The sequence below is a fragment of the Arvicanthis niloticus genome, chromosome 5 (genome assembly GCF_011762505.2).
Source record: "Arvicanthis niloticus isolate mArvNil1 chromosome 5, mArvNil1.pat.X, whole genome shotgun sequence".
NCBI lineage: Eukaryota > Metazoa > Chordata > Mammalia > Rodentia > Muridae > Arvicanthis > Arvicanthis niloticus.
Window position 1 is genome coordinate 32,810,370 of NC_047662.1, and position 23,346 is coordinate 32,833,715.

A 23,346-nucleotide genomic window follows, 5' to 3' on the forward strand; every position below is an offset into this window, starting at 1 on the left:
TAGGAATAACACAAGAAATACACTTACAGAATTAATATACTTTGTTTACATGTTAGATATCTATTTTGTGAAGAGTAAGGAGGGGCAGGATGGTTATCTATGGAGGACATTAGATAGATCCTCCCAAAAACCAAAATTTGTTTCCTACTTGAACATTAGCAAACTCCAGGTAAGTGCTCAGTAGGAATGATAATATAGGATTTCCTCTTACAACCCATCCACTAGGTGGACAAAATGGCTAGATGTGCTCTTTTTTTGAGGTGAAACATTTGAATGATTGCCTCTTTGCTCTCCTGTACCTCTTTCTGGGAAACCCACGTTTTTACCTACCTTACTGCCAGGCTTGGGACCTCTCTTCTTTGGAAATTTCAAAGGTTCAGCTGACTTGGATGGGGTAGAGGTGGGATGGGGAATAATGATCTTGGGTGTTCGGCCCCGCTTCTTTCCTGGTTTGCGCCCCCTCTGCCCTGGCTGATGCTCCAAGACAGTTTTGGTGCTGTGGATGCTGGGCTTCTCAGTGCTCACATCAGACGAAGGGGAAGGATTCTTTGGAATCACAACTGTAAGAAAAAGATTCATTGCATCATCCCTCCATCTGCATTTCCATCTGTCTTAGGGTTTCCATTACTATGAAACACCATGACCAGAAACCAAATAGGGGAGGAAGTGTATTGGGATTATACTACTTCCACACTGTAGTCCATCACTGAAAGAAGTCAGGACAGGAAATCAAAACGGTAGGAAGCTGAAGGCAGGACCTGATGCAGAGGCTTTGGAGGACTGCTGCTTGTTGATTTGCTCTGCATGCCTTGCTCAGCCTACCTTCTTATAGAATCCAGGACCACCAGCCTAGGGATGGTACCACCCAAAATGGGCTGGGTCCTCCCCCATCAATCACCAATTAAGAAAATGTCTTACAGCTGGATCTTATGGAGACATTTTTCTCAATTGAGGTTCTCTCCTTTCAGATAACTCTAGCTTGTGTAATCTGACATAAGATCAGCCAGCATACCACCCAGACAGAAGGAAAAGTAACTTGCATTTCTGTCCCAGAGGCTCAGAACTGGGACAGAACTCAGGTGTCTACACCCCTCTTCTGATGAGAATATAGATCCAATTAAAGAGAAAGTGATATCTCTCCCAGGTTACTCAGTGAGTCAGGAACTTTGGTTTTTAACTGAGCCTGGCCAGCCAAGGCTGCATCACCACAGTTGAGGTTTTAGCATGGTAACTGAAGTGAGGAGAGTGAAAAATGGAAATCATTCTCCTTAACTTAAAACGTCTGCTCTTTATTAACTGTAAGATTATTTATTGTGATTTCTAAGAAGTATGGGCTTTAGCCTCTGCTTTGTGCTCTAGTTATGCCTGATTTCATACTGTGTCATCTACTTTTATATCCCAGTCGCCCTATATATTGAGCCTTTTATTATTCTTGGTTACACATGTATCAATACTTAGTTGTCAAAGCTTAAATAGGGCAACATTTTCACTGAAGTATTCTCTGACCAGGTTACTACTAAGTGAGCACTTCTAAAGTATTCCATAGACATCTGTGTTACACGACTCCTTAGTTTTATGGCAATCATTCATCTTTTCCTTAAATTGAGAATATTTAGAGATAAGGAATACTTAATTCATCACACAGATTAAGTAACTGAGCACTTGCTATCAGTTATATACTGTTTCAAGTCCTAGGGATAGATAGAACAGTGAACAGAACAGACAGTTTCCACTCAGGGGAACATGCTAATGTGTCTGAAATTAGAATAGCTGGACGTAAGGTAGCAATGTGGAGAATAAGTTAGAGCAAGAGTAGCATTAAGGCTGAGTAGATCAAGTTGGGTAGATAGCTCAGCCACTAAACTGCTTGCTACGCAAGCACCAAGACTTGAGTCTGAACCCAGAGTCCATCTAAGAAAGCTGGGTGTGGTGGTGTGTGCTTGTAGTCCTAGCTCTGGAAAGGCAGAGATAGGAAGACACCTGAGGCTCACTCGTCAGCCAGCCAAATCTACCTGGGCCAATGAGACCCCATCTCAAAAAAAAAGAAAAACTAGGTTGGGGGGTCTGCTAAAGGGATGGTACAGTCAGTAAAGTGCTTGCTGTACAAGCATGCTCACCTCAATTCTGATCTCCAGCATTCACATTCACCAACATAAATACAATACACAAAGACATACAAAGCACTTGAAATTACTATATCTCACCAAATTTCCAAAATTAAAAGGATTAAAATCCATCTCTAACAGTGGTGAAGGAAGTGAAGCAATTAGAATTCAACACTGCTGGTCTGAACATAAATCATTTTGGAAAATTATATAGTTGTATACCTTATTGTCCCAACAAAAGATATGGCCACCAGCAGACATGTGCTGGATATTTATCACATTTTTTGTGAGGTAAATGATAGAAACAACTCAAACAACAAACAGCAGAACAGATTTCTAAAAAATGTAGTATATTCATACAGAGGAACATCACAAGAAACACAAGAAACTACTGCTAACCATTTTTACACGGAACAACATAGCTCAATCTCATAGAAATATGCTGCATGAAAGAAGCCAAATAAAAATTAAGTAAGAAAAAGTCAGAATATATATACAATTTTGTGAAGTTTAAAAACAGAAAAATGTAATCTAGGTTGACAAGATGGATCAGTTTGAAGAAACTGGATACTATGAGGGACACTTTGAGATGCTTAAGACAAACTGTATCAGAATAAAAGAAATAAACAGACAAGACAGAATGGGGCTGAGGAGAAGGCTCCGTGCTTGCCACACAAAAATGAGGGTCCAAGTTCAGGTCCCCAGCATTCACATCAAAGTTACATATACTTGATTAGATGTAGCCAATAATTAGCAAACAAACCAGAAAAATATATTGAACACATTCAGTTAAAATCATACCTAATGAAAAAGAGGAGTTATACATGATACAATGTTATTAGCTGGGCCAGCTGGGAGAATAATGATGCCTTCTGTTGAGATGGAAAACACTGGAGAAAGAGATGTGGAAGTGAGTTTCTACCTTGTTTCTTAGGAGATGCCTAGTAGATGTTAAAATATGGAAATGTTAATTAGGGAGTTATATATCTGAGTCTGGAATTCAAAGGAGATGCTGGATTTAAAGATAAAAATTTGAGAATCATCAGTGTGTTTACTGATATGTAAAACCATTAGATTAAATGAGATTTTGTTGACCATGAATACATAATCAAGAAAAGAGGGAAAAAGATCACACATTAATGTGCATCAGTTAGAGAGAAGAGGATTTAGCAAAGGAAACTAAAGAGTGGCCTAAAAATGAATCCAAAAGAAAATAAGTGTCAAGTTCTAGGAAGTGGGAAAGGCAGCACTTCAACCTAGTGTTCAAAGCTAACAGCACCCCAGCTAGAACACACCCAGTTTATCTGATAATGTGACAGACCACAAATATCACATAGACATCATCTTTCCTTCAAAACAATTATTTCTGAGGTCAAACACACAAAAACTGAAGCTCAGTTAACAAAGTAACTGGCCTTGTCAATGTTACAGAGAGAAAAATACAGGAAGTATTCTATATTCTGAAGGTGAAAGCGACATACAGTTAAAGCTATGTATAGTTTGGTTTAGAGCTTGGGATATACACATTTGAAAAGAGATAATAGATCAATAGATAAGATTTATATACCTACTCTGGGAACATCTGATATCAAGTGTGGCTTGCTGAGTCACACTAGGGTAGGGTATCATATGAATTACTGAATAAATCAGAGGATTATTTACTGTATGATTTAGCAATTATAATCATAGGTATAAACTCCAGGGAGGTTTTTGTACACGTATATCAGCATATACGTTAAAGTGCTCATAACAGTAGTATTTTTCCCAATATATTTTTATTGATTATTTGGGAATTTTACATCATGCACCCTGATCACACTCACTTTCCAGTCCTCCCAGTTTTGCCTTCCCACCTGTGTGACCCCCCCTTGAAAAAGAAGGAGGGAAAAGAAGAGGAGGAAAAGGAGGAAGAAGAGGAAGAGGAAGAGGAAGAGGAAGAGGAAGAGGAAGAGGAGGAAGGAGAGGAGGAGGAGGAGGCAGCGTCCAATCTGTATTGCCCATATATTCACTGACGAGTACTGTTAAACTCCCAGTGGTCAGCCTCTTAAAGAAATCTGAGTCCTCCCCACCACACCCCTGCCAGATGCTATCAACTGTGGAGAGCTACACTTCAGCATCGCTTCATCACAGTTTTAAGAGTCCTCAATGGCTTTCTATCTAAACTGTCACCTTTTTGGGGTGGTGGGAGTGGGTGGTAGGGGTTGTCAGGAGAAGCTTTCTATGTCTGCCTTTCTCAAATGTAAGTCTGCAGTCGTCGATACAGCTGCAAAAGTAGGTTCTTTTGCCCTTTACAGTAAGGGACCACATATTGGGCTTCCACAGGGTCTCTGGTGGCAGTACAGATCATGCACATCAATGTGGTCTCTGGGAAAACACAGGTCATGGACACCATCATAACCCTTGGTGACAGTACAGGCCAAAAAATATAAACATCAACAAGACTGTCTGCCACAGCACAGGCCATGGACACCAGTATGGGCCCCAGTGGCATCCTGGCCCATGGACATCAACATGGCTTTAGGTGGCAGCACAGAGCATGGATGTCTATCTGGCCTTCCGTGGTAAAAGAGACACAGACATCAATACATGGTCCCTTGGCTGCAGCAGGACCATGAACCTAGACATGGTCCTCTTTGTATTATTTTTAATAACTGAAAAGTTGAAACTATCCAAACGTGTACTATTAGTAAAATGGTTTTAGGCTGGGCACTGGCAGAACATGTGTTCGTGGGCATCCTGGGTTTGTCCTACAGCACACACAGACATTTAAAAGGGGGGAGGCGCAGAGTTTTAAATGCTATTTAAGCTAAGGATGGTGGCTCACATCTACAACACAAGCACTTTCTGCCTGCCGATACAATATGTCTCTCATTCTTGCCAAAAGCTAGAATCACTCTGTCACCACACTTTCCTTGCTATGATGGAGCACTGTCTTCAAGCTGTGAGGCAGAGAAAGCCTCCCTTCCTTGCCTCACTTTTGTTAGGTATTTGGTCACAACAATGGGAAAAGTAACACAACATAAATATCCACAAAACAGCCCAACACATACAGTACTACTAAGGTTGACAATATTTGACCTCCCTATCTACAGCAATATTGTAAGTTCTCTTTCTTGCATAGAAAAAAAAACTTAATGGAATAACTAAATAAGCCAAATGGTCTCACTTTAAATTATTATGGGTCCTAAAATAGTGATAGGACTATGAACCTAAGTTGAGTAAAGAGATAATGAGTCACATGACAAACAGGGTTCTTAGTTGGGACTTAGTACATGTCCGCAGAACTGAAATGAAGCCAGATAACGAGAAGAACAGTCCTCTGTCCCAGCTCTTTTCAGCAATTCTAATAGTTTTCTTTCTCTTTTTCCCTGAAGCATAAGCATATAGTACACATCTATGGACTGGGGAGGAAATAGCCTTCACTGGACTGAAAGATCTAGAGAGAAGAAACCAAACATTTATATTGGACAGTTCTTAAAAATCAGGTTATGCGTGTCTTTTATGAGCAATACTGAGATGGGGTTTCAGGCTAATTTAATAGCTTCATAATAACTACATCCAAAGAAGCTATCCTGGGGGAAGATCTGGAAGTTCTTCCCATTAAAAAGCCTGGATCTGCCTTGCACATTCTAACTTAATTATCTTGATTGACAAAAAAGATGATATCAAGGGACCAGGGACCTAATTCTAGTCCTGTCCCTTATGACAATGACCTTGAATTTGTCATTTAAACATAATCTTTTCTCACTTTTCTAGATGTAGATGATTAACCACTTTAATGATTGTCTTGTATCAGAGGATGATGAAGGACATTAAGTACACTCCAACACATTTTGGTGCTACTAATGTGGAAAGAATTAAACCTATAATCCACAGTACTTAAGTTCTTATACACCTGGGCTTTCACTTGGCCTCAAAGAAACTCTTGTGAAGACTGGCAGTGCCTTCTCTAACAAATGAGAGCAAGCTTCATCAAAGTTACAGTGGTAGAGCTGGACTTGATGACTCTAGTCTTTAGTCTTTGTTACGTCGCCTAGAAGAAAGAAATCTTTCTCTGAACAAAAGGGAGAGAGAGCCAGTGAGTACCAGCATTCATGTCTCTGCTTGACGGCTAAGCAGTGCACCTCTGACTCCTGCCAACAGCTGGGATGCTCTCTCTACCATCACAGCTTCCTCATCATGCAAGTCCTGGGAGCAGCAGTTTGTGTGCTAACTAACTTGACCATATAATCTTAATCTTCTGAGGCTGTGATAAGTGGTATTAAAGCTGTCAAGGATCTATATTGGAACAATACAATATAAAACAACCCAGTGTGACTCTAGAGGAGTCGTTTCAAGAAGACTGGTAGAATTTTGAATAACAATTCTGTGGGTGTGGAGGACACAGGGTGGTCTGGACACCTTAATCAGGAAGTAATGAGATGACTGGAGGAAGGATGGAGCCATGCTCCAAGAACACCTAAGTACATTCTAAGAGGCTTTCACTTACCAAATGGTGGACAGTCTTAACATCTCAACAGATAAAGGGTGCAAACAATAACTAGTTAACTAGAGTAAGAATCCATGAGTTCACACTGATGTAACTAAATAACTAACGAAACAGGGGGAAGAAAAGCTCTTTCTGATTGCATAATTCAGGTTAATGAAATGACTAAGGTGACAACATACTAACTCCATTTCCTGCCTGCCTGGTCACCTGTCAGCCTTCTATCCCTAACAGCCACATTTGCCTTGGCCATGCTCCTGGGATTGTCCATGATTTTGACCAAAGCCCAAATGAACTACGTAAAAACTAGGAAGTAACCACTCACCTTAACAACAACAACAACAACAACAAAATCAGATGTTACTAGCCACTTCCCCCAAGTCTGTCTCCTAAGGCCCCTTCAAACACTGATGTAAAAAGCTGGATGTCTAAGCATGGGCAGCACAAGACTTCAGAGTATGAACCTGTTCTTGGTCTGGCCATTAATAAAAGAACTAAAAACTTTTAATTGGCTTAGCATAGTTGTCAATAACTTAACTTTCTTGTGGGGATCATTTCAGTTAATTAATATAAATAAAATTAGAAAATTTGAAAATTAATTTAGGAAACAAATAATTGATTCAATCAATATTACCAATACATGCTGATACTGCAGGGTGAAAATTTGATTAAAAATGAGATATTTAGAGAAGGACAAATATTGCATGTTCTCTTATGCATGTGGGCATTTAGATTTAAACTTAGGTTTAAAGTACCATGATGTATACACATAAAATTGTCATAATGGAACTCAATATTCTGTATGCTAACTAAAAAAATTAAGAAAAAAATAATGAAAAAAGAAAAGCAGGACACTCATTATCTCTAAGTATTTTCCCACAAGATAATTAATTACAAGGGAAAAAACTCTGTAGTAAAGAAACCTGGTAGGCAGAGCATGAATCAAATAATTAAATTACTATATGCAGTGATGAAATGGAGGTATCTAGAAAACTATTCATTATATATTGAGACTCTGATACAACATGGAATGCAATACTAATTTTGGGGAAATCTTGGTTAAAGATGTAGGGAAATTCTTTGTATTTCTGCAAATTTTCTGTTACGCTGGAATGAAAAGATTTTTAGTTTGAAAATAGTATTGAGAATATAAATATAAATAGATGATCATATGAGAGGTAGGTGGAAAAAGTCAAATTTGGCCTGCTCAGTTCGTCAGAAAACTTCAAGATGAAAAGGGAAGAAAGAGAAGGACAAACATTCACACAAACTAAATTACAGGACTCTCAACAAGAACCCTAACCTCTTTAATTCTTCAATTAATAGATTCAGGAGGCTGATTAAATTTAAAAACAAGATCCAAACTCTTGTCTGCATGAAACATTCCTTACTGATGGAGACATGCACATGTTGAAAGTGAAAGGATGTACCACTGTAAATGAGCTTGAAATTAACAAAAGTATTAACATATCTCATGATAGTTGCTGAATTTATTTTACTTATTATTGTGTAACAGCTTCCTAAGAGTTGGAAACATTCTACCCTGCAAGGAAGCTTTTTAAGCAGAAGCTAAACAACCCAAAACAGCTTCAGCAAGTCTCTGAATCTATGGGACTCACTAGGCTCCTCCCTCCTAGAATAAACAACAGACTGCTGAGAGTCCCTCCCAGGGAAGAAGCTCAGACAAACCAAACTGCCAAGACGACTCTGAAACCAGAGCAGTTGCCTAGAACAGGTTGCCTAGACCTACGGAGTCATTTGGAAAGGACACTCCAAATTGTTACACTGCCTGCAGGCTGTGCAGTGTCTCCAAGTTTGAAGCTATCATCCATGCTAGGGGGGCTTTGGTGATGCTGCAGTCTTTGAATCATTTCTGCTCCTGTTAATAACTCCTCACCCATATTCCTAAACAATTCCAATAAAGCTTATTAGTTCACTAAGTTGTACTTTGGTGATACATGTACTGTAGTTTGTTGTGGGTTCCTATCTGGAGTGAGTAGACCTGTGTGTTTTATCTCCCCAGGAAAAATGTAATTACACACCAGTATCCAATATCTCCTCAAATGATACTTTTTAGTGAAACTTCCCATGATTATCTTGTATAAAACAAACCTCCATGTTCCCATTTCCCTGATCCCTGGCAATAATTATTTTCCAGTCTTCTCTCTCCTTTTTCCCGCCCCCAGAAAAATTTGTTAGTATCTCTTCTTTCTTCTTCTTCTTTCTTCTTCAGGGCTTCACAAACACTATGCACTAACCTGTGTCTTCAGCTTTTTACTTTAATATATAATCCAGTATTACAGTTCAGGATTTTGCTGTATGCTGATTGCTTTTTCAGTGCTGTGTTTAATGTCCTTTAATGACTATTAACTCATAACAGAGGTTAATCAACATTACATGCAGTTGCCAAAGCATTTGGCACAGATTTTAGACAGATTATACACATTTTCTTCCCCAAGGAATACTTTTGAGCTTCACAGTCACAACTCCAAATAAAGTCTGTTTTTGAACAATAGCATACATATAAGAATAATAGAAAACAGGCAAAAAAAATCAACTTATTTGCTTCTGGTTTGCAATAATTATAGTTAGGAACATTGTATCTATATACTATATAATGCTGACCTATTAGACCCACATGATAAAAGCAGCCAAAATTCCACTTGGATACTGTTTTCTGGTTGGCTCTAATAGAAAGATTTTTGGCTAAACATTAAAGGTACATTTTAAAAGTAAGAATATTTGGCCAGTATGCAGCCAAGGTTCTTAAAAATATTCTATTTCTTTGACCATCTTGTATTTTTGTGACCCTAACTTAAGGCTCTAATATTCAGCATAGAAAAAGATGATTAAATGTTTAATATACCATTACTTAAGAAACAATGGAACATAGAAGTGAGGGGTGATAAGAAATTAAGTGTTTCTATATAATAATAAATGACTATAGGATTCTACTGCTTTCTATATTTTTCTAAATAATCCTTAGTAGGCAGCCATAGGTGTCCTAAAGAAGACGTTATTGCTAATTTTATCTTCTCTACAGCAATAACAGAGCATATGGAATTAGGAACAGATAAATAAAATGTAACACAATTTGGTGTGTGTGTGTGTGTGTGTGTGTGTGTGTGTGTGTGTGTGTGTGTTAAGAACAACTAAAGTGGGGAGAAGCTGCCTGGCCTGCAACTGTCTCTCATCTCTCTGGGCATAGTGATATAGAAGATATGTTCTCCATTAGCTTTGCTCAGCTTGGCTGTGTTACCTGTGTTACTGGCTGGGCTTATGCCTAGGCTGAAACTCTATTACTCCTAATTTTAGTTTTCTTAATAAAGCCTAGATGGCCCTGCTTCCAGCCAGCTAACCCTTCAGCACTACCTGCATACTTCTTTTTATATTACCAACTCTCATCTCTGTGGCCTGGGGAAAGTTTCTTTACAACTACAAAGACACCATGTTTCCTCAGAGATTTCTAAGTGGGGAAGTAGAAAGATAACTAAAATCTTACATGATGGGGTCATAAGTCAACTTTAAAAGCCTCAAGCTACCAAAACTCAAAAGATACAACAGACTTAGTTAACCGAAATTATAAGCTAAAACGAGCAACCCAGAAAGATATCTGGTGGTCTGCTAGTCTATTTGGCTATGTCTCCCCAGGCTACTCTGAGAGGTATCATGACAGAACACTGGGATGAAGTGTCTGTTGGTCAGCCATAGTCATATAAACATATTCCAGCTTTCCTGAGCCCAACAATCATTGTTTTTAATGCAGCACTAAGGTAGCCCATACTGAGCTCTACCATGGAGCTCTACCGCCAACCTCAAGGAAATGAATTTTAATTGTCACAAACTCTTACCTTCTTCCCTTATTTCCTCAGAACCTTTCACTTGTCATTGCTTTAAGAGTTTGGTAAATTCTTGTCTTCTTGATATATACAAATGTTTAAATTTTTTCCCCTGGTTACTAATTATTAAGACCCAAAACTTAAGGATCTAATATCCAGCATAGAAAAAGATGCCTAAATGTGTTTAATGTACCATTGCTTAAAAAGAAACAATGGAGCCCTCATTTGTAACTATAATGTTTTCTCCCAAACCATCTAGGGAACTGAGGAAAAATTCTTAAGACTTATTTATTTATTTATTTATTTATTTATTTATTTATTTATTTATTTATTTGTGGTGGGGATGTCTAAGCTCCAAGACCAAGTAACTGAGTCCTCTGCCTGGGTGGGACAGCTGTGTCACTGCCCCAGAGCTCAGGAAACATCTCCAGAGAGAGGATGGAAAGAAAGTGGAAGTCAGAGGGTAAGGAAGGGCTACGAAATTCTGACCCTTGGCCTTGACATGGCTATTGCACACATGAACTTATAGCTGTTGTGGTTACCTATACACACAAGACCTACGCAAAACCAACCCAGGTAACAATTCCAGCGCGAAACTGGAAGAGGGTATCCCACTCCGGAACAGCTAACTGCTACTAGGGAAAGAAGAATCTTTTTCTCCCCAAAGAGTGTGGCTATTACTGGATTCCCTATGCTGCCGTGCGTGACCCGTGCTCATGCATGTATATGCAGTACTATTGGATTCAGTGGGTTAAATAAATCAATAAACAAACATAAAGGAACATGGAGTTGGGAGGGAGCTATGATTGGGGTTCGTGGAAGAGCTGGAAGGGGAAGTAACGGGTAGATAGGATCAAGGTACGCTATACACATGTATGAAATAGTTAATGAAATAAAAAGTAAAAAGCAGGGACGTCTTATAAGTCAGTATGTACTCATGCTGGTCCATGATACAATAAAAGCTTGTTAATCAGACCTCCACGAGTTCTATGTATTTCCATGAAAATAGCAGTTTTGATCAACTCTGTGCATTGCTTAAGTCACATCTCACTGTTTCTAGGGATTTGAAAGATACTAATACATATACCCAAACCTACTACCATTTTCAAGTATCTGGGCATCAGCAAGGACACCAAAAGGCAGCTTAAGGTACTTAGAAGAGAGGCATAGAGCAAGATATTTTGGTCATCTGAGCAGATATATTAGAATCAGTGAGAAAACCCAAGTTCTCTGCTTCATTATAGAGTAAGCACTACATCTCATTTCTCCATAGTTCTACTTGTTTGTGCCAATAAGCATGCAATCAAGAGAGGACTATTTATGGAGCAGTGGCTCACTGCACAAATCTCACATCACAAAAATAATACATGTTCTTCCTGATCAAATTTGTATACTTCATTACTGAATGTGTAATTCCTTTCTTATCGGGATGCCTGGGCATTTTAATTTAGGTATATGTATCATATAGTAGGGCACTTCTTATAGTGTTTTCAACCAACCGGCCTACCTTCTCATTTCAAATTTCAATCTACCTTTAGAGCAGACATTCTCCATAAACTCTACTGAGCCTTACACTGCTAACAGGAGATGCTCTACACATGTTAAGGAGATGTATGAACAAAGGTCAAGGTTTCTAGCTCTGAAGACATCACAAGACCAAAGATAGAATAATGACATATGGTGTGTTTTGTACAAACTGAATGAGAAACTAGTATATCAGTTCAGGGAAATGGTGGAGACAAATAGTTTATTAGCTATGATGTCCCCATGTGTTGGGACTGTAAAAAAATGAGGGGTTAAAAAAAAAGAGAAAAGCAGTTGTTCGCATCCAGGGTATCAGTGAATTTATTCATTAACCAAAATTCACATACCTTTTTTTTTTTTTTTTTTTTTTCCCTTTTTGGCATGGCTACTGAATGCTTCCTTAGACCCAGAGGAGCATCCTAGCTATCAGAAGATTCCCGAAGAGACAGTACCTTGTAGCTTATTAGAAATGGAAGTTGAGCAGAAGCAGGAGGTGGCCCAGGTATAGAGGTGTACACGTATTTATAAACACAGAGGTGGTGTGTGCCATTCTTAACATTGGCCATCAAGTTTACAAAATTAGAAAAAGAACACTAGTTAAAATAAAATGGCTTTCAATCTGCTCATACAACTTTAGTAAATATTAGTACTGCCATTTTAATTAAGTGAGTAATGTAAGAATAATGGCATCACATGACCTTCAACTGAAATGGACTCAAATATTATCTATCTCACCAAGAAAATCACTCAATAAACATGGTTATTATTCATGTGACATGTGCTGAGATATAAAGATATAATAAATTAGTTCCATTTAACACAGATTCAGGTTAAAAAGAAACTAAATTCCTTGAGATGGAAGAGAGAACTTTAGATCTTCATTAATGCTTATACTAAAAACTTATACTGATTTCAGTTTATAGGGATAGGCCCATAAATAAATATAAAACTACCATTAAAATAGGTGTGAAAATAACCATTACTTTCTACCTTACATCTTAGCATCCTTAACAAAGAGAGAGATGGCTCCAGTCTTAGCTCTTTTTCCCTGAAATGCTTCTCCTCTGTCACATGGAATTCAGTGGCTTGCTAGGTGACACCTCTTGAAGCTCTGAACAGCATTTTGTGCTGCCAGGACGGTTCTCCTGAAAATGAACCTGACCTGTAACTTTGCCACTTACAACCATTCAACAATCCACACAGCTTATAGGGTAAAGACCTAGATGTCAAGTGTCAAATGGCCACTCTGGGAAGCTTTGCATTTCATGTGCCTTCCTCTTTCATCTCCCCTCTATTCTATTCCTCCTCTTAAGATCTAGGTACTCAATCTTTTTTCTGTCTTCTTCTCCTTCTCCTCCTCTTCTTCCTTCTTCTTCTTCCTCCTCCTCCTCTTCTCCCTTTTCCTCCTTTTTCTCCTCCTTCTTTTTATTGTTTTTAAACCCTGCAAGCCAGGTAGAGTGGTGTACATCTGTATCCCTTGCACACAGGAAGCAACAAAAGGGTTGCAAGTTCTGGGGACACCCCGGTCTACACAGTTGGTTCCAGGCCAGCTGGGGCTACAGAGTGAGCCCCTGTCTTAAAAAGCTACCATAGGAGCTGGAGAGCTATCTCAGTGGTTAAGAGCACTGGTTGCTTTTCTACAGGACCCAGTTCACGTCCCAGCACCTACACAGAGGCTCACAACTATCTCTGACACCAGTTCCTGATACCTGATCCTGTCTTCTGGTCCTTTCTGGCACTAGGCATGCAAATGGTATTCAGACATACATGTACACAAAATACTAACACTTAGAAAATAAAATAAAAAACCACCAGCAACAAAATTCTGTGCCTCTGCTCATCTGTTTCCACTCTCTACTTTTCTATTCTTTAGATCTTAGCTTAGTTGTTCCTTAATTTGCAACTTTCCAAATCTTCAATCTTCAGTCCTCTTACCTAGGTTAAGGGTTCTTTGGCACATTTGGTCCTCTAAAGTTACAACTGGTCTCCCTACTCTCAAAACTGTGACCTCTAAAGTCAGGGTCCCCTTAATCCAGTTAATAACAACACTCAGGCATGACCTGAACTCCACCTCAGCTGTGCTGATCTTGTTTGTCTCTATGCTGTCTCATCGGTAGTCTAGGATTATATTTTAACCAATTCCATTTGTGTCTCAGAATCTGGAAGTGAGTGTGGTATTGTCTGATGGTTTGACTAAAAATGGCCCCTATGGGCTCACATATTTGAATGCTCACTCATTAGGGAGTGGTGCTATTTGAAAGTACTAGAAGGCTGAGGTATGGTCTTGTTGAAGTAGGTGTTGCCTTGTTGGAGGAAGTTTGTCACTGAGAATGGGTTTTGAAGTATGAAAAAGAAGTCTGGCTGTGTCTGTCATGCTCCAGGTGGTATCTCTACTAGACACTAACTGGAGTGGATAGTCCCAATTAACAGAATAATGTGTGGTATAATCCAGGATAACAATATACTGTTTTTAAAAGAAAATGAGTATGAGGTAGGGTATATTTGTTTTCTTCCTCTTATAAAAGTGCTTAGGAAGCTAAGCTATATTGAAACTGGTATCAAATCAAAGCAAGGGAAGTTAAATGACTTAAAGACCATCATAGTATGTCATGTGGGATGAATTCTTTCTATTACTTTTTATATTAAAAAATAAAGCATGCACTATTTTAGTTTTGTTTCACTTGAAAATGATAAGCTAGCCGGGCAGTGGTGGCACACACCTTTAATCCCAGCACTTGGGAGGCACAGGCAGGTGGATTTCTGAGTTTAAGGCCAGCCTGGTCTACGGAGTGAGTTCCAGGACAGCCAGGGCTACATAGAGAAACCCTGTATCAGGGGAAAAAAAAAAAAGATAAGCTAAAAAATAAAAGCTGTTGCGTCATATAACCAAGAATCCTGAATTAGTTGCCTTCTTGGTAGCTGGTGCCATGAGTTTAGGAGCTAACAGGCACATTCCTGGCTTAGTAAAGGAGAGGGGAGGCTGTGAACAGCATGTAGGGTTCTGTCTACATAGATAGAGATGAGTAGTAGCAGAGCTGACGGTCTATAATCAAGTAGGAGACAGTCATGAGTCATTTGCTACCTGTTCCCAAGATCATTAATACATGGGACTTTTAGAGACTAAAGTCCTTCAAAGCTCTAGTTAAGCCTCTCTCATTCAGAATTATTTGCTTAAAGACAAACGAAGTCTCACTGAGCCTAGAACCTACTTTAGAGTTCTATTAGTATAAATACTGTCTTTTTCCTATTTCCTACCAGGACCTGGAAGCTCAAATCTAGGATCTCAAATGAAACTTTAAATAGTGCAGGCCTGTGGGGAAGAATTCAGAGAATGGGGTGATGTGTGGGGATGATGTACAGGGCAGTGTGGCTCAGTGTACTGGCCTGATAGCTGTCTCTCCCTGTAGCCTCATATATCACATACCAAGTCACTTTAAGCTTCAGTTCTCTCATAAGTAAAATGTATCTGAAAATAATTATGCCCAATTCAGAGTTAAAGGGAAAATAAAATAAAACAAAACAATATGCGTGAAAGAACATTAGATAAATATAATTTTTCCTTTCCACAACAAGAAACATTCCTATTTTACTTTGAATTTTTAAACACTGCATTTGCCGGGCGGTGGTGGCGCATGCCTTTAATCCCAGCACTTGGGAGGCAGAGGCAGGCGGATTTCTGAGTTCGAGGCCAGCCTGGTCTACAGAGTGAGATCCAGGACAGCCAGGGCTACACAGAGAAACCCTGTCTCGAAAAAACAAAAACAAAAACAAAACAAAACAAAAAACCCCACTGCATTCTATTGACCAGAAAGATAGAGGAGACATTATAATTAGAAAGGAGAACAAACAGACTAGTAGACAGAAAACATCCTTTTCTGTGAAATGGATTGCATAATCACATTCTTTCAGATTCACTAATATGCTTTAGACTTAAGATAATAGGGCTGTTATTTTTGCTGCTAAGAGTATCTATCTTAAAATCTCTCTTGGATGTGATAAACTAGCCTGCATCCATCTTGAGCTTGAAAGCAATCTTACAGTAAAGACAAACTAGGTTTATTCCTGTTTATGATTAAATCTGTTTCTCAAGGATTGGGCTCTGCCCCACCTGTAACCCTAATGACACATGATTCTGCATGGACTGTTGCAGGAAATGGCAGCTGTACCTTTGTTTCAGGAGTTTTTCAGACCACCTTGTTCTGCTTATGTTCTGCTTCTGCAACCCTTCCTATTGCCAGCCAAATCCCACATTTGGAAACACCCTAGTCCTCAGCTATAAAAAGTCTTATCTCACCCATGTCCAATGCTCATCTCTAGAACCCTGCCTTTAAGGAGAGACAGCCTGCGTGTGTGAATAAAACAAGAAAAGCTTGCTTTAGTTAATCTGGCCATGATTTGGGTCAGTGATCTTTCTCCTCACATCTGTGAGATTAACACATGAGCTCAACTATCTGACTAGAAATAATCTTTATGTTTCATTTAGTATGTGGCACTACTGTAATATGGTATATACACTCCCACCTTTGTAGTAGTTAATTTTAAAGTAATGATATTATAACAGTGCTGATGGAGTCTAGTATAACACATATAATATAGTACTGATAGTAAATACAACATATAATAGATACAATAATAGCCATAGAAATAAAATAGAAATTGTCTTGGAGCTTGCCATTTTCCAGATATGGGCATTTTATCCATGTGATTTCATTTATTTCTCTCAAGAATTTTTTGAAGTAGGTGTTCTTTTAGAAACAGGAATTTGAGGTCTAGAGGTGAATTAACTGCTAGTGCAGGCAGAGGTGTGGCCTATCCTCAGTTCCATTATTCCAAAGATTCTACTTTGTCAACAGTGTTTCCCAGCTCAGTATACAATTCTCAACCCTTGGAGGCTGAGAATGATACTTCCAAACTTTTAAATGGGTTGGGGGCAAAAGCAGGAGTTGCCTGAGAATCTGTTGGGATATTTAGAAGAGAGAATTTTTTACTTTTCCCTAAATTACATGTCTGCCTTCATTTGATCTTACTCTTGATCTGTTAGTGATAATTCTCTGGAAGCTCTTGGTTTGCACCTAAGGAGCCAGCCGTCATTCTTCCCCTGCCTACAGTGAAGTACACTAGTAAAGACACACTGACCACACTAAACCTGGGCCATTTCTCTTACTATCTGAGGTCTGGTTTCGGGGGAACTACAGTGGCTCTTTACCTTTGGTGCCAGGTGGCTGCAGGTTATCTCCAGTCAAAGAACACCAGCCCACAGGAAAGATGTCCCGGGAGTCAAAACGGCACCAGTAGTCAAATGCGCCTCGCCACCCATCAAAGGTGACTAGCACCTCTGAACCTCGAACTTCTCCAATAGTGGCTGGGCAAATGAAATGAGGGTTTTTTCTGTCTACAGCTTCTAACTTCATTCCCATTTTGAAGAAGTTGTGGGAAGGTGATGGTGGCTCCTAGATAAAAAACAGAAATATTCAGACCTTTCTCTAATTTGTGAGGTAGCTACACAGATTAAATTACAAATAAATTCACTGTCCACTCTGTTCTTTTCCCTCGTAAGTACCTGGTTGGAAGTGCCCCTCTACTTTGTCATTCTTCAGCATTCTTGTTTTTTCTCCTTCATCTTTCAAATGAATTAATTGGCTTTTGAAGTTAAGATAGAAAAACCTTACTTAGATCTTGACTGGAACTGCAATGCATTTATAGATTGATAAGGGAAGAAATACCCTTTATTACTAGTAATGTTAAATCTTATCTATGCACATGATTACATTCTTCCATTTAAAACTTCTTTAATATAGATTTCTCCTTTATACAAAATCTACATCTCCTCTATAAACATATCATGCTTTATTTTTTGTTATATTCATTTATTTTGTCTGTGGGTATATGTGGAGCTGTATTGCTATGGCACACATTTTGGGAGTTGGCTTCTTCTACCCCGAGTCCCGGGGGTAAAAGTTGGGTTGTTGGCATTGGCAGCAAGCATCTTTAACCACTGAAGCATCTAACAGCCCCTCAAGCTATTTACAGACGTTTGTTCTAGGTATATTAATGTTCCATTGTTACCATGAATGGTATTTTTAAATTTTTATTATTAAACTATTACTTAAAGTAGGAATGAATAACACTTTAAAAGTTGATCATTGCTCTTGATTGGCATATGAAATTTTGCCTGCTTTAGGTATCAACCATGGAGAGATATACATGAAAGTATTTCCTACTGATTGCAAGTTTTCTAGCTTTGGTGTGTGCTGTAGAGTGGGGCTCTCTGAGCAAAACAGCTGCCATCTTGATCAGAGCAGCTGCAGCTGCTTACAAAAGCAACCTGTTGATGTTACCTCAGAAAAGGAAGGCAAAGGAAGGGTCACTGGACACTCTTCTGAGATGTGCTCCCTCCTGTACCTCTCAGTTATTTGTATGCAATCCTGTCATGACTGCATAGAGTCTTAGGGTCTAGCAAGGTACTAGAGAACATAGGATGGGGAAGGTTAACTGGAGAGAGGAACTCCACCGGCCTATGTAGATATGGGGAAGCCATCACCCATGCTGAATGAAGAAAACTTTCCAGTGTAGCTGCTGTGAGGTCACCCATGTTCTACAGCATGCTCAACTGACGCACTGGATTCCTAGGCTAGACTTGGCTCTGTCATTGAGTCTTATAAGGAGAGGCTAGATGTTGCTATATCTTCCTAGAAAAAGAACTGCCACATCACCATTGGTTATCATTTTTTCTTCATGGACTCTAAGGCCATCTTTAAGGAGCATATGTGCTATTATGATTGCTTTGTTTTCTGGGTGAACTTTACTTTTAACTCATCCCCTAGTGACTTCTTTAATGCTTTTCAGTATCAACATCTCTGCCTGACCTTCTACTTTATATAAATTTTACCTTGATAGAAGTTTGCCTGGTATTATCTCCTATGTCTTTTCACTGTAAATATATATATATATTTTGATATATAGTTTTATTATGCAGCCATGGCCGCCCTGGAGCTTGCTATATAGACTAGGCTGTCCTTGTATAGATAGATATTACAGATAGCATGTTGTAATTAAAAAGTTTCTCATGATGATTGTAACATAATATTTATTCATTTACTTAATTGTGTTTTGAGAGGTCTTGATAGGTTTTCCAAGTTTGACCCAGACTCTTGGGCTCAAGGGATTCTCCCATCTCAGCTTTCTGAAAACCTGAACTATAAGCAGGTTCCACTAAGCCCATCTGAATTTATTACAGATATCTTACTGCCTATGATTCTATTTAATTTTATTTATGGTCCTTTTACTCTTTTTCAATGAACTACATTTTCCTCACTTTCTCTTCAATGACTGAGAAGTTAAACATTCTAGTTATAGCTGTTTAGTGGATTCTTTTAAGATCTTAACTATATGGCTAGTTCAAATATTCTAAAACATCTCTATTAAAATTTCTTCCCCTCTTCTCCTTTACCAACTCAGAAGTTATTCTACTTAAATCTTTTGTGGATTATCTTAAGAATTTAACTGCATAGATGGCATACAAAGCCTACCCCATCTTTATATATAGTCCGAGACAATGGAAGAACTTTAGACTGTTTTAATTACTTCTGGGTTATAAAGGGATAAGTAATTAATTTCTATATTGCTTTTATTCCAGTTAACCATTTTGTTATTATACTCAGAGCATACAATAATCTACATGAAAACAAACCCATTTCTTCACCAAATCTTCTTGAGTCTCATTCTTACTTTGTGGTCCAGTTTCTTCTTCCTGAAACATACTCAATGGCTATGCTGGGCTCTACCTGCACTGGTTTGTCTGATGGTCTGATTTTCACTCCACTCTGAAATCAATGTGTAGTTGGATATCAGCTTCAAGGTAGATGACTTAGTACTTTGAAACACAGTCACTGTGTTTGGCTTGAACTGCTGCTGTGGAGAAATGTGCTGCAACTAAGGTAACCACTCTGAAGGCACCCTGCTCATTACCTTCTCAGATCTTCTTCTTGACCCTTGTCTTCTACAGCTATAATAATGCTATATTCTTACAATGTGTATTTGTTTCAATTACACCTGCTGGAATACCTAAGATCTTTTCAAATATCACTTCCCTTTTACTCTAACCTTTCTGGGTTTCACGATTTCCATATACAAAGCCTCCTCATATTCTCAATTCTTTTTCTCCTTAGTATGTATCCATTTCTTTATTTCTCAATGTTATAATCTGAGGGGGAAACTACATATATACATATACACAGACATATATACATGTATGTATATATGTGTATATGTATGTATATGTATGTATATATACATATACATGTATATATATGTATATATGTATATGTGTATACACACACATACATACATATATACATATACATGTATATATGTATGTATGTATATGTGTATACATACACATACATACATATGTATTATGGTGGATGTCTTTTAAGTTACATACATGTTAATAATCTTTAATTTCAAAGGTTTGAAATTTCTCAGTTTTATTTTCAGATGTTCAGTTTTGTTCTTTTAAAAATGTGGCATTTAAAAAGTAATATTTTGAGCCAGTGAGATGGATTGGTGGTTACAGACACTTGCTGACAAGCCTGATCATTCAAGTCCTTCTGAGTTTCATCCCCAGGACCCAAAGAGTGAAAGGAGAAAACCTGTTCCTATAAGTTGACCTCTGACTTCCATGTATGTATGTATGACATGTACCCCTCACCACAAAATAAAATAAATATGTAAAGATAAAAATGCTTTTTATTTCTTCTTCTAGTTCTTCAGGCAAAATACATACCTTATACCCTTTAGCTGATATTTGTACTGTCTGAAACTACTTGGGGAATGTGATGTTTGTTACTTCTGTATCATGTAACATGTGTTTTGAAAGTTTCTGAGGTCTTTGTAAGGTAGGACTCAGTGGTCATTCTGAGTAGTCCTTCACTGAATTACTGTGACATCAAACCATCTAGAGAGTTTTGTGTTTGCTTCTGCCAGGCACCTAGCAATGCCTTCATATAACTTTGAAGTCCCTAGACAACCCAACCACAGAGGAGAAGACTAATCAAAGCTGGCTGCATCCCACCCCTTTCCAGAGTCTCTTCCTTAGAAATGCCATCATCTCTTTCACTGAAGAGATAAAAATTGAACAGATCTGGCCAGGCTCTAAGATCTATTTTCTTCTGGCATGGTTCAAGCCTGATCTTGTGTTTTACAATGATTATAAAAGCAAGATTCTATAAAGTAAGATTTGGCAAAACCCCCAAGACAGCTATGCATTTATCACATGTTTTAACACTGTTGCTTTTCTTACTTTCTAGTAAGCACCACAAAGCACTAAGGAGAGTATTGATGGCTCTTCCCTACACAACTACCTCACCGTTTAAGGTATTTATCACTGAAAGAGATTTCAAGTGGCCTAATATATGTGGAAACCAGAGTGTTCCCATGGTTTAGCTTTAACTAGCAACACAGGTAAGCCTAACTCAGTCATCTCTGCTGGGACTCTCACCCCACCGGAGAAGTCAACTGTCAACAGGCTAACCTTTTCTCCTTTTGAGGCACAGAAAGAATAAACACAGGCCACCTATCCCTGTCCTGTCCCTTACTAGCTATGCGATCCTGAGCAGTTCCTTACTCAGAAGAATGCTTCCCAGGGGCTAGAGAGCTGGCTCAGCAGGTAAAACACTGGTTGCTCTTTCAGAGGACCCAGGTTTGGCTTCCAGCACCCACATGGTGGTTCACAAACATTTTAACTCTAGTTCTAGGGAATCTGATAACCTCTTCTGGTCTTTGGGGACACCAGGCATGTATGTGGTGCAAATGCATTAATATAGGCAAAACACTCATACACATAAACAAACAAACAATAAAAGTAAAGACAATTAAAAATTTTAAAGTGTGCTTCTTAATTGTTGAGTTGAATAATTCTTAGTATATAAGCTAGATGTGGGTATTAGATATGATAATATATATAAGGCTATAAACATAGTATAGATAATTAACAGTTTCCTTTATTTCTCCCTACTTAGAACACAGATTACAGAACTCTAAAAATTGCTTCAAGATTGTATTATATTTTATAGTTCTAATGAACACATCTTAGTTTCTTAACAATCTTGTTAAGAGTTCACTTTGCAGATAAAGCAAAAAGTATATCTCAGCCGAGTGATAGTGGTGGTGCATGCTTTTAATCCCAGCACTCAGAGGCAGAAGCAGGTGGATCTCTAGGAGTTCTCAAAAAATCAAACCAATCCAAACAACAAAAATATATTAATTTGTTTGTTATTGGCAGCTAGAACCCACAAACCAGAAATCCTGTCTCATTATTGCAGACTAATATAATTTTCTGAAGATAACACCTGCTTCATAGGTGTTTAAAAAAATCTTCTACTGAACTAGTTTTTGAGAAGCATTCTCATGCCACAGAAGTAAAAGAGACAAGAGAGACTCCTTAATGGATGGAAGGCAAGTATTTGGTCTTAAGAAGCTTGCAGATGGTGATAGCTGAGGCACAGTATACCTTATGGAAAATCTTGATGGGAGCCATCTCTGCTCCATTTAGTGTCTTCAGAAGGAACATGGGCCAAGAGGAGGCATTCAGCCGAAATCCTGCAGTAAATATAATGGAGAACAGGTTAAAAAATGTTCTCAAACGCAAGGTGATATCAAGTTCTCCCTTTGGAATCTAGCTATTCCTGCTGGACCTATGTTGTGACAGTCATAGAATCAGAGGCCCTAGAAAAGGATTTAAAAGCTAGCAAAAGAAATGGCTTAGACAGAGGAAGGAAAGGAGGCCCTTTGGAGGGAATGTAAATGTATCCTAGGCAGTGCAGCGAGTAAGTAGTATGACAGGGCTACAAAACCAATGCTCTGACTTTAAGACAAATACTACCTTAATTCCTCAAACACTTTCCTTCATAAATCCAAGACAGGAATAAAATAGGAAGAATAGATACTTGGAAATGATCTAGACAGAATATTATAAAAGAGAATCTAATAGTCTCTTAAGAAAAAAATGCTGATCAAGTCAATTTATAAGTATAACACAGCAGTAAATCACTCAGTATAAATTAATACACCATTTTCCTATGGCTCTCTGAAGACAGTCACACATGCATACATACTTTTTAACTTCCTTATCTTTAATAAGAACCATTAATGATGAAACTAAAGATTATTCTATACCAAATTATTCATTTTCCAAAAAGTAAGCCTAAAAATTCAACTGCCCAGTGAAATTCACTCAGTCAATTAACCATTGAATTAGTGAGCTGTAAAAATTAAGATCATTATTAGCCTTGGTCTTCCAATTTGGTCCCCAAGTCCTCCTTTCAAATTGGCTTCAACTCTGTATCCTGAGATGGTTTTAAAACTGTCTCCCAAGTTTGGCCTTCTCATCATA

At 38.4% G+C, this 23,346-nt stretch overlaps 1 protein-coding gene across 3 annotated transcripts in view; it reads right to left on the reverse strand.

Annotated features, from left to right (window-relative positions):
* The window catches only part of Scmh1 (Scm polycomb group protein homolog 1), a 119,257-nt gene that overhangs the window by 31,617 nt on the left and 64,294 nt on the right, over nt 1-23,346 (reverse strand). For all 3 annotated transcript variants that reach the window (XM_034502548.2, XM_076934281.1, XM_076934282.1), the window contains 3 exons: nt 22,465-22,553; nt 17,161-17,404; nt 331-560 (listed from right to left, as the gene is read on the reverse strand). In XM_034502548.2, the coding sequence (XP_034358439.1) occupies nt 331-560; nt 17,161-17,404; nt 22,465-22,553 (563 nt within the window). The remainder of the gene's footprint in view (nt 1-330; nt 561-17,160; nt 17,405-22,464; nt 22,554-23,346) is intronic.